At 38.6% G+C, this 16,297-nt stretch overlaps 1 protein-coding gene across 1 annotated transcript in view; it reads left to right on the top strand.

The window, feature by feature from the left end:
- Positions 1 to 16,005, top strand: part of atg5 (ATG5 autophagy related 5 homolog (S. cerevisiae)) — a 63,264-nt gene extending 47,259 nt beyond the window's left edge. The window contains exon 8 of the mRNA XM_041793867.1: positions 15,219 to 16,005. Within this exon, the coding sequence (XP_041649801.1) occupies positions 15,219 to 15,355 (137 nt within the window). The 3' untranslated portion in view covers positions 15,356 to 16,005. The remainder of the gene's footprint in view (positions 1 to 15,218) is intronic.
- The last annotated feature ends 292 nt before the right edge of the window (positions 16,006 to 16,297 follow it).

Below are 16,297 nucleotides of genomic sequence, written 5' to 3'. Positions count from 1 at the left end.
CTTGCTTTAGTGTTAGCTGTTTTAGCTGTTGCTAATAATGTCCGGTATCAATCTTAGGCTCCTGTATTGAATCAAATCAAAGTCACGGCAGATTTTCTGATATCAGAAAATAATATGTAGTTGTCCAAAGAATCGTATTGCGTTGTTTCCTATCATATTGTATTCTTAGCGCTGGGTATTTTCCACAGCCTCACAATACAGTACATATTATGATACAGAGAATACTTTGAAACATATCCTAGACAAAATTCACTACAACAGCTGATCTTTACAGTAGATAATGAAAGAAAAAGTATAGTTTTAAGGATCCTACATTTTTAAACACCTAAATTCAGATCCTCAAAACTTCAATTACATTTTAAGAGTACATTTAAAATCACAAGCGCAATTAAGAAATTAAAATACAATATTTAACTTTATAAACTTTTTAAATATGTTTTTCTTTCTCCCTGTCATTTTTCATATCATAATATTCTGGTTTGACTTACTATAAGCCCACTTACATTTGTAAGAATGAGTTTTCGCTTCACATCTGCACACCGGTGAGTGATAATCAAAGCTTATGATTCCCTAATCCCATTTAGAGTTTAGGGAAATATTGACTCAACAGTGTGAATTAGCGCTGGCTGGGACATACCAAACTAGTAGAAGTGAGCCTAGCTGTTGTTGCTCACTGCTAATTAGCCTAGTGTTGTGTGCCAATGAAAATTGGTGTTGCTACAGTATTTTACCTTGTTTACTACATAGCTTTCTCCTGATTTTCTGGTGGTTGTAGAACCCTGAGATAATCCAGAATCTTTGCTTTAAGTCTTGCTGGCAGTAGATAGACACTTTGATCCATGTTACTGAAGTAAGTCCCATTTCTAACTTGTTTTGGTATGAGGACTGAGTCTGTGCTGCATCATGCAGTTTTGTATCTGCTACCTGCTGTTGGCTTTTTTGTTAATTGTGCAATGGGGGATATGTATATTAAAACTGCTGTCAGCATTACGGCCATGTAAGTTCTGTAATATCTGTATAGATAGATGTATCAGCACGGAGCATGTGACAATACATTGCCATACTTTTTTTGAGCACAGGCCTTTGTACCGTGATGAAACTGGTGATCTACACCCTGAGTTTTACCCCTTTTAGTCAACACCAGAATAACTCGACAGTAATGTGCATTTCATTTTGTATGTTGTCCCCAGTGGGAGCGATGTAGTGTCTAAGCTGTAACAAAGTTGCCCACCACTGGCTGGGACTGTAGCCAAAAACTGGTCGTAGCTCCAGCTAATGGGCCTGCTCTACTACGCTGCTGTAAACAAGCACAGTTATCAGATTAGATCTAATAGAAGTAGCATCCCTGCTAATAATTTGAGTTAAAATATGGTAAAAATGTATATGGGTCTACAAACCAAATCTTAAGTTGTTCATTGTCACATACGGATTAAGTTAACATTTCCAAACCCTAGTTTTAGGAGACATGTTAAGTTTTATATGATAGATATTTTTGGAGTAGTAATCAGTAGGGCTGACAGCCTCGATTGGTCGATTAATTGGTTGATGACCTCATATCCGACCAAAATCCAATTGGTCGAACAATCGCACGTGCTACTTTAATTGGAAGAATCCATTTTTTGCAGGGGTGAGAAGGGAGACTTCATGTGTTTCTTATTTTTCAGTTATCTAGTGTTACAAAATATAATTTACAAAACAAAACTAACCATGGATATAACTTTTCAAATTTAAATTACTTATGCCTTTAAGGGTAATTAATTACAGATTAAATACCCAGAAAGTCAAAACAACGTCACTAGGACCCTCCCACCTTAGAGGAGAGTAAAGCCCATGAAGCACGTTTATACTCCTTTTCCCCGTTAATTGACAACATGTCGAAAAAAGTCAGCGGTGTGGCAACAGTTTGTTAAAAATGATTATTTCGGTTCGTCCCACAACTAATCAGTTAATTGATGATCTGGTGCGATTTTAGTCGACCAAGTTTTTCTTTGGTTGACTATTGCCCTAGTAATCAGAGTTATCCAGGGACTGAGTCCCTGTTTCCTTCCTCTCTCCCATTGATGCATACCCCTCTTTAATAGAGAGGTAGTGAATGTTTTAGTGCATTATTGCGCCAGTATGTCAGTCAGAGTCCGACCAGCTGCCAGTTGTGCTGTCAGGCTGTAAGGGGAGCGTGGCGCTGTGGTCTTTCTAAATAGCATTTGGCTTGTCTCGGCTCCTAGAACATGTCGTTTTGGCCAGCGGCCGTGCTCGACTCAACCACAGGGTGTGTTTGTGTGTGTTGGCGGACAAATCAGCCCATTTTCATTCAAACTGTGGCTGCCTGCTTACAAGCCAAGGGAGTTATTGATAATGTGATTGTGGTTGATAAAGAGTGAAGTGGAAGTGTGTTTCTTCCCACAGTGTTGGCTCTCTGACTGGTTTCATCACCCTGGGCTGCTGGGATTTCTTCTGACTGAGACTAAAGCTGACATCTGCAAGACACTGACAGTGTTTTCAGTGTGTCAACACTTTTAGTTGTTGACTTTAAACACAGTGTTTCTAGGTGTTAATGTTGAACACTTTAAGGTTGTAATGAATCACAAGACTGAGTTTAAGTCAACTGGGGCGGGGACTAAAATATCTTTGTTGAAATCTAATTAGAGCTGTATAACACCTAGATCCTAGATAATGGAGAGATTTAGTTCTCAACCCTTACATAACTTGGAGTTGACTTTTTATCCATTACAGGTGAAAAATTGGAGCTCATTATTCTTATTTTAGTTTGTAGATTGCACCGTAAGCCAACTAGATTTGCCCTAAATTTGTCATTTTATCATATCACAGGTGCCAGAGACATGCATCAGTTTTTGCAGTAAGGAACATAAGCTCAAAGCACTTCAGCATGGTGCATCAAATTAAACTAAATTGCAGTCCTTTCAACTTTGCTTGCAAGACAAAAAAAGACACTGGGAGTAGCATGCACTTCTGGCTTTAGCTGCTGCATATTTATCCTCCTCATCTGTTCAGATTAAGTGCTTCCAAATTTTGTAGCAAGTCCTTTTAGTTAGAAATATTAATCCAATCCTGGATTCTGTGTTAAATCAACTGAATAAAAGATAATTTATTCATTTGCATTGATAGTTGTATCAATAAGGACTTGGGACAGTAGGCAGTATTGTTTAGGTTATCAGTTAAAAAGCAAAGTATCAAGCCCGATAGTGCCAGATTACATAGAAGTTAACTCTGACCCTTGGCACTTTGTGGCCTACCATTTCCCACTCTCTAATCCATGTTTCCAAATACAGTGGCTCTGAAAAGTCTACACACCCCTGTAAACAAAAACACATTTTTGTGCTATAAAAATGAGGCATCAGTGTATCTTTTTAGAACATATTCCACCTGAAATAGACTCTATTCACACATACAATTCAGTTGGAACAGAACCCAAATCTCTTAGGAGGCATCGATAAAAACTAGAAAAGCACTCGGAGAGCACGGACCTCCACCATTAGCCCTATCTCCCAATAGTAAAGAATCCTTTAAAAAAATTCCTGGATCCAGACAGTGATCCAGATCACTCCCAAAATCTAATCAGTTCTTTCTTATGCCATTTCTGACATTTCCTGAAAATTTCATCAAAATCCGTCCTTAACTTTTTGAGTTATGTTGCTAACAAACTAACAAACCCTGCCGATCACATAACCTCCTTGGCGGAGGTAATAAGTTAAAAAGGATTGCATACACAGCACTCCCTTGGACTAACACTTTCTCAAAGCACTTTTAGATTTTATTACAGCATTCATTCTCTTCATCAGAGCTTATTTTACAATTTTTTTTCAGAATTTGTCATTCATGAGGGCACTTCCTGTGCCTAGCCCTCTTCAGGCCACCTAACAGATTTTCATCAGCACTTTCACTGTGGCACTAAAAGATGAAAATGACTTTTCTTCTCCTGTTTTTTTAGCAGATACCTGAAGATTTTTTCCCCAAAACTAACTAGTATTTGAAATATCGTTAACCCACGTTCCAGCTGGAGAAAAATAGCCCCGAAGCATCCTGCAACCACTGCTATGCTTAACCCTAAAGCAAAATGTCCTCTCTGCATTGGCAGATATTTTATGTGTGTGCTAGCAACACCCAGAGACTGAGGTATTACTGTATGTTTTCACATTGTCCATTTAGGCCATTACTGTTAACATGATATCTCAAGAATGCTCTAAGGGTTTTTTTTTTTTTCAAACTTTGCTCTAATGTCCACTTTGAAGGATAAACTGAGTGGATTTTGAGGTAAAATGCCAGGTTTACATGGGCACAATAGTTACTAGAATGCATTTAAGGATTTTGTTTTTTTTTAAGTTTGGCACAGAACAGCACTTGGTCTTGAGAGTGAGCTGTTGACATTTTTGAGGTTAAAGGTCATTGTGCCCTTCGACATTGTGATGACACAGTGACCTTTGCCCATATAGTAGAAGCCAAACCTGCTTTACTCAGCACTGAACTTTCACATTCCAGTAGCTGGATTCTTCTCAGAACTACCAGGCGGTAGCACAAGATCATTTGCATTTCCTGTGCAGGATTTTTGGCACAGTTCAAGGACGACAGATTGTGTGAGAAAATGTTTAACAGTTTCTTTTTTGAGCTGGTGATTTGTCAAAGACTGTATCTCCTTCTGAGATATCACAAAAGTCTCATCTGTCCACCATGTATCTCTGGTTTTGGTAAGTTTCAGCTGTTCTGATCTGTCATGGCCAGTAAAAAATGTGTTTATGACTGGAATTCATTCTAATGATGACGACCAAGATACGATAAACCAGCTGCAGATTCCCAGGCAGACCACCTTTGTCATGCATATCCTTCATGTGTGTGGGTAGAGAGTGGGACTGACTAATTGTGTGAGTTACTGTAGATGCTTGCTGGTACCCTTATGGCCTACAATAATATGAATTTGTGTTTTGGGGGTGTTGCCCATTGTGAACTTCCCCATTTCTCATAATGAGACTACACCTTTTCCGCCCACATCTGGCTGCCTGTTTTCAGGCAAAACAGAGGCTAAAAGGTTAGAGATAGGCAAGAAAACAACCACCCCGATAAACTGTGTGTGTGTGAACCAGAGAAAGTGTGCTCTCATTTTTACTGATATATGGGTGGGATCACGCCTTTTACTTTCTGGAGAGAAACTGTTATTTCTGAATATTTACTTCAGGTTGAACACAATGACTCAGGTGTGAAGAATATAATATCTTTGACACTTTAGAGATGATTTTCTGAAAATAACAACTATAAAAGCCGGTTAAAAAAATGCTTAAACACAGAAAACATGGATTAACTGATGTAATTTGCCTCCTCACACTAACTTTTTCTTTTATGGTACACCTTAAAAGTACACTCACACTTACTAGCTGTTTGTTTGTCTCTATATTTCAGCCTTGTGACCCAGCCAGGGTGTGCCCCCACCTCTCATCCAGTGACACCTGGAGTTGCCATAACTGTCATTATCATGTCATAGTCACAGCCTCATCTTACGCCCTGTTTACATCTTGCTTTAACATTGTATTTCAGGCCTTCAGATACTGACTGAACTGAGGCACATGCATCTACTGTATTTCAAATTAGCCCAGTGATGCTCAACGTGTGGCTCTAGAGCCATGTGTGGCTCTTTTGTGATGATCTGTGGCTCTTTTATGTCTTAATTCGAAATATTATACCCCCAGAAAACCATAAAACAGTGAAACTTTGACCTCAGAAATCATCCATTGTAAGTTATATTAATTAGTTTCCGACTTTAATTGCAACCCATTATTTTTGTCTGTATATTTTCATTGCCCTTATTTGAAATGTTTTGCCCCTTTTCCCATTTTGTTGCCACTTTTTGACCTTTAACTTATTTTTTTGTTGCTTTTACCACTTTTTACCACTTTTCACCACTTTGATTGTGGCTCTTGCAAAGGTATTTCTAAACAATTTGGCTCTTTGGTTGAGCAGGGTTGAGTAACATTGATCTAGCCTCACTCAGAGTGATGGAACTAGAGGCTTTTTATGGAGTATATGATTGTTTGGCTCAGCTCAGTCCTTTCTTTACTTTTCCTTTAGTGCCATTTTAACTTTTGTATGACATTAAAACAGCAAAAAATGTTTAAAAAATTAAGAAGAATAAAAAAACTTAACCCCTACAGGGAGCAGGTGGCTTAGTGGTTAAAGGCGCTCCCCATGTATGCGGGCGACCTGGGTTCGAATCTGGCCTGAGGCCCTTAGCCGCATGTCTCTCCCCCACTCTTGACCCTGTTTCCTACTCTATCCACTGTCCTCCCCTATCTCATAAAGGCACAAAAATGCCCAAAAATAAATCTTAAAAAAAACCAAAAACAAAAAAAAAAACTTAACCTTACAAATGAGAGCTAGCTCTTGCTGCTCATATAAGGCGCCAGCTCTTCAAACTAGCTTGTCCACAAATTACACATCACAACTTCCTCTTGGCTTGTTGTCTTGAGTTGAGTTGTCATTTCAGTCTCAAAAGTATATCACCGCATCCTTTAAAGGCTTTTTTATGTTAACACGAGGGAGAAAAGCTGTTAAAGAGGCACAGCTAGTCTCTTAGCCTGTGGCTAGCCCCCCCCCCAAGCTTCACTGCACACAGGATACAGATATCAAGTCACTGCAAAAGAGCCACAGAAATTAGGTATTGGCTGATATTTGCGTAAGAGAGTTCTGAAATCAGGTAATCACTAAAGATGTACTGTAATTGCATAGTATAGAGCCATGCTTTTTTTTTTTTTTTTTTTTTTTTAATAGCAGAATACGACGGATCATATCAGTTGGGTGGTCTTCAATGTCTGCCAGTATACGTTCTTTAAGTCCAGGTCAATGTGTCCCTGACCACCTCTGTGTGGCTTTCCTTTGGATTTTTTTTGCAAACTCTGTGGGCTTTCAAGTGTTTTCCACTGTGGAAAAACTTTTTGGCTAAATGCTCTTTTAAAGAAGATCAGTCCACTACTGAGCTACTGAGCTGTCTGATCCTGGAGTGACCTGGCTGACGCACATAGGCTACAAGTTGTAAACATCTTTACCTGAGGGTGTGTCTGCATTGTTTGCTGCCAATAATCCAGGCAGTAATGCATTTAAAACAAGTTAATTTTTATTAATCTTCCAAAGGGATGATGTAAACAATGTCCATAATAGCAAACAACAACACAGACTTCCATTTAATGGAGAAAAACAACTCACGCTCTTACAGTCAAAAACCCTAAGCCCTTCCGGGATCACACACCTAACCCGGGCATACAAATCCTTAATATTTATAACCAAGCTGCAGCCATGCAGCGACACCCATTAACCATATTAAAAACTACACTTGAAATACCATGAATTCTGGCTCTTACACACTCATTTACGTTCAATTTAACCGGCTAGTTTAAAGAGGAGAAAATCCATACTGAACAGTCAAATTCCTTAAAGGGTCATTTTGTCAGCAGGTGTGATATGTGCCTGATATACTCTGCACAGCGTGGCTAACATTAGCAGCTAGCTCCGCCAGCCTTTGTTCCTCTTTGCAGATTGTTATCGTGCTTTGATATGTGGTCTCTTTGCACTTCAGTTGAGTATTTCTACATGAGTTCAACTCTCGACGGCCTACTTACCACTTTATTTCCATTTACTACTTGAAAAACAGTCACACCGTGCTTTTTCCTACCAGACGCTAACTTTTAAGCTTCTCACATTTACATTCGGTGAAGTGCTGGTGAAAAGCTCTGATAGGAAGGCACTGAAGCTACAGCAGCCTCTTGTTGCAGGAGGTCCATTACAGTTTAAAAGAGCATTATAGACTAGAATTTCAAGCCTGTGCTTATTAAAAAAATGATGGGTAATTAGTCTAACCGACTTGTGAGTCTTGCGCTGGCTAATTTGATAAACGAATACTGTCTAACCATGCACACTAGGCTGCAGTGATGGCTGTCCTTCTGGAACTTTGTCCCATCTCCACACAGGATCTCTGCATCTCAGTCAGGTCGTATTCACACCAGACCTTCAAAGGGAACTCTGGCCCATTCTTCCTGGATAATGTGGTTCATTTGGAGTGGTGTGAAAGCTCATTAGAACTCCTGGGCGGACCAAACAAGCGGCCACAGGTCCACATAAAAACAAGAGGTCTCAGTTCGCTTCCAAGCGAACCCTGGTGCTGTTCATTTGAGGTGTGAAAGCAAAGCAGACCAACTTGTGAACCAAAGGCTGGACAGCTCAGTGGGTTACACCACCGACCTTGGCATGGAAGATCAGTGGTTTGAATCCCAGTCAGTACAGAATCCAGTTTGGGCCCTTGGGCAAGGTCCTTAACTCCTGGATCACCTTTCTACCTGTCAGATGTACTTTGTTTTGGAAAAAATCGTCTGCTAAGTAACATTGTAAAAAAGACTGTAAAGGAAGTGTCAGTGGCCTGATCTTTGCTATTTTGACCTGGGAAAATAACTAAATCACAAGCAAGCATACATTTATTTTTTTATTTATTTAAATTACTGAAATCAGTCTACCCTTTACCTTTATTTCACATTTCTATACACTTGTACTGCTGTAATCTCTTAACTTCCTGCACTTTGTCTCTTTTTAATCTTCTTTCAGAGATGAGTCTATGTTTTCTCTTTTTGCAGTATCACTGAGCTAACTGTTTTTAAATATAGATATACATTTTAGATATTCCATATTCTGGGCTTACACTTGCCAAATTTACTGTAATGATGATAGATAGTAGATAAAGCTAATTAGATAACATTCATTACTTTCTCTTTGTTTTATTCCTGCAACACCAGCAGAGACAGTCCTCCTCTGTCCTCAACATGCACATCAGTTATTTTAAAAAGAAAACCTCTGCAGATCTTTGCTTCCTGACTTCACTTTCTTACACATTGCTGTTTGCCAGTCAGTGAGCAGATGTAGGGTGGAGACGCTTCTCAGATCGTCAGTTAATGCTCTGTCTCAACCGTCCTCCTGATATTACGTGGAGCCAAAAAGTCAAATACCGGTGGGTGCTTGAGGGCAAACCTGTGCGTGTGAATTTATATGTGTGAGGCCAGAAGTGAGAGACTAGAAATGGACGATGATGTCTCTTTTCTCACGCACACACCTCTTTTTTTTTTTTTTGGTGGCAATATTAACCAGATGACGTATGTCTCATAAATCTATTATACTGAAAAACTTTCCAAGATAAAAGTAATTAAAAATCTGAACTGAAATCTCTGTATCTAAATTTAACCAAACTGAAAACAGCTGCATTAACGGTTTCCGTGTTAATTAAGATTTTAAACACACTTTCTGTTTTACAGCTCTGCAAAACATCCCTCACCTTCCGCCACTTCACCTCAGAACTTAAACAATATTTGTCTTGAAACTTGTATCAGTGCTGAGTTGAGATTACATTTATTTGTCTTTAAACAGGTGAGAATTTTTGAAGTTAAGGAAAAGTTAAAGTAAACAGATAACACCAGAAGAGTCAGGCATTTATGTTAACAGAGATTTGGATTTAAAGGAAGTTATACCTAGCCTCAACTGTACATTTTTCATTTAAAAGAGGACAAAGACAAAGGCTTACATAATAGAATACAATTTCCACAATGAGAAAATTGCATTAAAAGAATTCATTTCTCATAAAATAATAAGGAAAATGATTGCTTGTGTTCATGCAGTCTTTTAAATATGGTTGATCCATAACTTTATGTTTCCATTCAAAGGAGACTATTATCTTTAAGCCATATTCTTAAAAATACAAAGTAAGAACTTATGAAAATCAGTTAAACTACTTTCAAAATGTCTCTGTGTCCAAAAAATGTTTAAATTTAGGTAAGCAAAGTCTTTGCCCTGCAGCACATTTAAGTTATAAGGTGTATTTTTATACTTTTGTTTAGTTTTTTTTGATGTTGCTTTTTATGGGGCTTTAATAAACCTAATCAATTCCTTATTTTTTTAAATACTTAATAATTCAGAGTTTACAGTATTCCAGCACAGTAACAGCTCTCCAGCAAAAGGATGTTAAGGGTAATCAAAAAATAAAAAGTCTCAGTTTGGTTTGGATGTGGTTTATCATGTTAAGTCACCTGCCAGTGGTGGGGAGGTAATGCTGCTATCTATCTCTATCTAACAAACATAACCAACCAGTCAGAAGCCAAGAAGGGCGGGTCTTGGCAACAACAGAACTGAGGCAGCTAGCTATATTATAATTCTCTGCTAAAAAGTAGAGAAAAGGATTTATAAAAATGGTGAATATGTCCTAAAAGTTATAAAGGGTAGTGTGTTGGAGAAAGTGTGGAAGACAGGATCACATAGTTATCTTTTGGATTGGCTAAAATTCAAGGGTTTTTAAACTGTCAAAGAAAATGAAAGTATATTAGGTGTGACTGTTCTTTAGAAATCTCTGTTGTTTTTGATGGAAGTTGTGCCTTATGGGATTTAACAAAAGGAGCAGAAATACATTTTACAGATAAGTCTGTTGATTGTTAAATAAAAGGAAACTGTTAACCGTAAAGACACAGAACCTCCAACAAATAGAGATGGGTTGCCAGATTGATTTGATTCAGTATCAATTCATGTAAAATAATATTATAGCAATAAAATCCCATTTTGCTTTTATATGAAGGGAATTCTCAGAGAACTAATGTTTGAAACTGTACAAGAAACCTTCCAACAGGATGTATAATTAAAATATTGTTTGTATTAAAACTCTCCAAACAATAGTGTTATTACTGGGGCTGAACAATTTGCAAAAATAATCAAATTGTGATTGTTTCCCCAGTATTGCGATTGCAATTGCAATTTGATATGTGATTATTACTAGGCACTTGATCTTACATCACAACAACAACTTTAAGCAATAAATTATTCTATATTTTAATCTACACTTAGCCGAGCAGCATGTTTTGACTTTCCAGGGAATGCGTACCTAGAAACCCCAATATGGATAGATGCATTTATGACAATGTGCATTGAAAATCATGAAATTATTCAAAGGAATTAATCCATAGACGCAGAATCTGAATAGGAGGGTGCAACAAGCTTTGTGCTATAAAGGAGGAGGCTGGGGTGGAGGAAGCGAAGCTTTGCCAGCAGCAACGTGATGCATCAGCATTGATGCAAGCAGGGATTAGAGAGTAGTATATCATCTTTAAATGGACTGCTATTTTATAAAAAAAAAAAAAAAAAAAAAAAAAGACAGTTGAATGTTTGCAAAATGTGCATAAAAACTCTGCTGCTGCAAAAAATAAATGTATTAAACTGGTATTTTGACATGCTTCAAGTTAAAGCAATATTGCAACATATGCGGTTTGTAAATTGCAGCTTGCAATATTGCAATTTAATCTCACTTGGGATTACTTGCCCAGCCCTAGTTATTACATAATATATTTTAGTACTTTTTCTTCAAATATATACTCATTTATGACTTGTGAAGAAAGAATCACCAAGTGACAGAGTGGTCTGTTTTGTAAAATGTAAAAAAAAACAGTTCAAAATCAAAAATAGCTGCTCGAGGACTTCAAACGATTAATGCCGGACGTCAATAGAAGAAACTGATGGAGCCAGGAAGCTGTTAGGCTGTCTGTACCAGAAACTAGAGGAGCTGTGTGCTTTTTCTGCATGCTGTGATAAGGAAGTTAACGTGTTGCATCAGCAGTAAAATGGCGCTTTCTCTTAGTGAATTGGAGCCCAAAGAGATGTATTTGTGGATCCCACCTTAGAGTTTCAGACACATGTTTACTGTGGTGTATAGTGCTGCACACTTATACACCCATATATGGTTACTGAGGTGGGGATGGAGAGATACGTGTGTGCACAGGTCTCAGGAGTAGCAGAGAGTTTGTAATGCTTAGTTCAAATAAAAAATAAAAAAGTGTTAAATGCAGCTAAAATTTCTGGGTATTCCTCCAACACTATAGGTTTGCAGGTTACATGAAGATATGACATTCATATTTTCAGTATTTACAAGGGCCATAGTCACAACTCAAATAGATGGTGGGAGATCTATCAATGATTGAAATATTATAACTTAAAAAGCACACCAGATATGTAATTTATGATCCAGCGTTCTCACAAAAGGAAATAAAATTCCTGGTTGTCTTGTGGAAAAGCTTTATCTCATGTGAGATAAAACTGAACAGTTTGTTCTTTTTCACTCTGTAGCCATGTAAAGACAAATTCAACATCATGCTCACTTAACATTAAACGAAAGATTGAAAAAATAATTTGAGAAAATTTTGGAAGAACAGATAACATCTGGTACTTAAAAAACTGGTGCAAAATCACAAAGAATAATTGTAATCCATCTTAAATCCAGCCTTTTTGTTACTATTTAAGTCCAATACAGACACACAAAAAAAAAACAAATTTTCAAACAGCATGTGCTTGATTAAGGCCCTAATTGCAGAGGCTTTTATTAAAATGTATGGTTGAAAAAATTAAAGTCTGTTTTCTTTCATTTATTCCTGAATTAACAAGATAAAAATCTCAGAAATACCAGGAGCATTTTCTGATGACTTCATTTCATTCAGTTATTGCAACAGAAGAGATGAGAGGAAGGCTACAGGAAACATACCCTGCTGGGTTTGTGCTGGTGGTTAAACACGGAAGCCACAAATGCAAATAAATCTGAATTACCATTAAAGGGGGACTTCTGCTTTTTAGAATTACCGTACAAGAATTTTCCAAGATGTGGAACATCCACTGGACTATAAAAAAAACCCAAAATCTAAGTTTGAGGCAGCAGAAACTGCTCCCAACATCTCCCATGATGCATCTCTGTGGTGTTTTTTTTTCCATTCTTCCTGTCTAGTAAACACCTATACTAACTCTGCAGCCTGCTGTGTATAGAAGTAATGTAAATGTAAAACAGCAGTTTAAAGTCTTGCTGAATGATCAGAAATCTTGTCAAAAGTCGAGAAGGCGGAGCCAAATTGCTGCTCTTAACTGACGGTTTGCAGTCATGGCCTTTCAGTGTGTGTGTGTGTGGGGGGGGGGGGGGGGGTCACTCACATCACGCCTTCAAAGTCTGAAACTGCAAGCTGTCAGAGTGAAAGTTTAAGATTGAAATCCTGTCAACGACAAACACAAAAACAACTGTCACTTTACTCCTTTACAACTGAACATAGCTCACATTACGCTCATACTTTCTCTCGAACCCACCACAGTGAGGTGTGTGATGTGATGTCTCTTACCTTATGTCATCATCCCCCCCTTTCATGATTAGTATTTCACCCTGCCAGCTGTCCTCCTTTTACCACCTCAGTTTTCTCCACCTTTATCTTGCCTTTTGTACCCTTTGTACCCTTCCTCTAATTTGATTTGGAAACGTTAAAAAATCGTATTTTCCAACTGCTTTCGCCCACCTCTTATCCTCACGCTATGTGCCCTGTCCTTTCTTTTTCATCACTATCTTTTAGTGCTGAGTGACTCCTTCTTATTTAATCAAGACTGTGATGGTGATGTGTGCATGCGGGACGTGCAGTGTTAGTCATGTAACCTAAAGCATGCAATGCAGACACTTTGATGTTGTTTGATGCAAACCAAAACCATGAGTTCCCACGAGAAGACTTGGCACTGTGCAGTCTGTCAGTGCCCTGCATGTAAAAACATACACGCTACATGTGACCAGGGATGTAGCTAGGGATTTTGGGCCCCCAAAAAAATATTACATAGGGCCCCCTTAACCTGTTATCCAAGCAAAAAATGTTGCATTATTTTCTACAAATATATATATTCATTTAAATGTATTTTTTAACCATAATTTCCAGATTTATGACATTTTAACTAGGGTTGTTCAATTCCCATAGTATCAGAAATACGTCCAATACTTCATTAAATGCAGGTATCGGTACTGGCGAGTACACAAGTCTATGCACCGATCTGATACCGTTTAGTTTAGCTTTATTTTTTGCTAAAGCTTAACACTATAAACCGGAAATCAATTATTCTTTGCTGCTGGGAAGTACTGCATGCATGAGCTACCGTTTTTAGAGCAGCGAAGAAGAAAAAAAGGACCCACTGCAGCAGCAATAATGAAGTCTGCTTGAAAGTTTTTCTCTCAATGTGATCGTTAAAATGCCTTCCAGACCGGCGCTGTCATACAAGACAAGAAGTGGCACAGTTTATGAAAAGTTTAAAAACTTTTGAACCATAAATCATTGCCTCTGACTTGTTTTTCCTCTTGAAGCTAGCTGTTGTGCCTTCCCATTGACGCTATTGATGCCTTTGAATCTCTTGCAGCAGCATTTTCAGTGAGCCTGGAACTTGTGTGAATTTTGGGGACTTTAAAGATTAGATCCACACCAGTAAACCTAACATTGAACGTCTTATTTATCCATTTTAATCGAATTATGATCATTTACTACAGCTAGCTCAAATGCTAACTTGAATGCTAACCGCCATGTTGTTTACTCTTTGTAAGGGTCTTTTAGCCAATGGCAGGCTGTTCCGTAATCACATCATGCTGCCCAGATAGAACATAATGGAGAGAGAAAGCCTGTGATGCAGCCCCCTGTGTTATTGTTATTTTAATATTTGGTAGTAAAACTCAATAATCAGCAGAAAAACAACTTTGGGATGACAGAGTGCTGTACATTATGATTCTCTTTGTTGAGCCATGTTCCTGGTCAAATATAGGTCTAAAACAATTTGTCTGCACAGTCAGTCTAGAAAGTTCACACTGGTATCAGATCAGAACTCTGTATCAGCCGATACCCAACACCTTGGTATCTGAATAGGTATCAGGAAGGCAAAAATGGTATCGGAACATCCCTAGTTTTTACAATGGTAGAATTAAATTTACCTGCATTATTTCACAGCGCTGGACGATAAAAAAGGAGCAAAAACTGTTTTTTTTTTTTGTGATGACACTTCTTGGCTTTGTGGTGCAAGCGAACACAAGTGGACTCAGGCTGCTAGCAGGGAGTGTTTGCAGCACAATATCGGCTCTGAGGGAATCAGGAAGTCTTTGAAAAATTGGGCTTTCGTTGGACTGCAATATTGTAATACTTTGAGATAGTGGATTTTTGACTTTCATGAACTGTAAGCTGTCATCGTAAAGATGAATCTTGGATTCATGAAAATGTAACTTTCTGAAGTTAGTCACAGGAAAAAATGATTTTTTACATGATAGTATTCTCAGGTGCACTTGTATAATGTTACTTTCAACTGTTTAAAGAAGTTGTACGAAATTGCTGCTAACTAATCACTGTTTAATCAATTGCTCCTCTCTCTCCATCCAGGTGAGCAGAAGCGTTTCCAGGTAGTAATCCACGGTATCGAACCTCTCCTGGAGACTCCCCTGCAGTGGCTCAGCGAACACCTCAGCCACCCTGACAACTTCCTGCACATCTGCATCATCCCAGCCCCCACCGACTGAGGCCACGCCTCCTTTCCTCACTCCACCTCACTGTCACAGTGACAGCCGACCAATGAACCGGCGGATGAGCCATCCACCTGGGACACTCCTGAAACGGTAGCGCTTACAAAGGAAACAAACAGACTCTTAAATGAGAGGGAGCTCAGAATCTTGTGGATTAAGGTGAACAGAGGATGTGAAGAAGATATAAACACACTGTCTATTCATCTGTTTGTATCTCTACTCCTCCTCCTCACAGGACTACTACTCCTCTTTTCCTCCCCTGCTCTTGTAAGAAAAGACGTTTCTTCAGGTGTAGAGGTCGTGAAAGGTGCAGAGGATCTCTCCTTTCCTACTCTGCTGTCTTACATCCTCCTTCTCCTCGTCTCAAAACAAACACATCCAAGGGAAGAGAGGAGAAGGATGGATCCCTTGATTTTCCATCCTGCCATACGTCCTCCTGCAGCTCGAGTCAAAGACAGAGACTGTCCTGTGGACAGGGAGTCAGTGTTCTGGGGATTCTGGTTGACGTGTATCCAGTCCTGCTGAAGTTGCCTTAGTTAACACGTTCATACGTTTTCATTGTCATCCTGTCTGTGCATGAACGTTTGACACACAATGAGTTTACATCACAGCCTGCAAAACTGTCATTACTAAAAACTATACAAGAACTTCTGCTGGTTTGTTTTCAAATGTACAAGAGTGTAGCAGCTTGGGCTCCCCTTCCTAACACACTTTTAAAGTTAACAAGGAACAAAGATATCTTACATACATGGCCCTACTTTTTTAAACAGCTGCAGAAAAAGTTAAAAGTCACTGGTTCTGCAAATTCAAACGATAATGTTTCGTATTACCCTCTGAACCCTCACTAGACGATGCAGCAAGACCATGAGACCACACACCTGCTGTCTGTGGTAATGATTTCACGTTTTAGGTCTTTTATTTGTAGAAAAATGTCAAGAA

The sequence above is a fragment of the Cheilinus undulatus genome, linkage group 8, assembly GCF_018320785.1.
Source record: "Cheilinus undulatus linkage group 8, ASM1832078v1, whole genome shotgun sequence".
Classification (NCBI taxonomy): Eukaryota; Metazoa; Chordata; class Actinopteri; order Labriformes; family Labridae; genus Cheilinus; species Cheilinus undulatus.
Note: the sequence above shows the minus strand (reverse complement) of the source record. Positions and strands in the feature narration are given on the sequence as shown.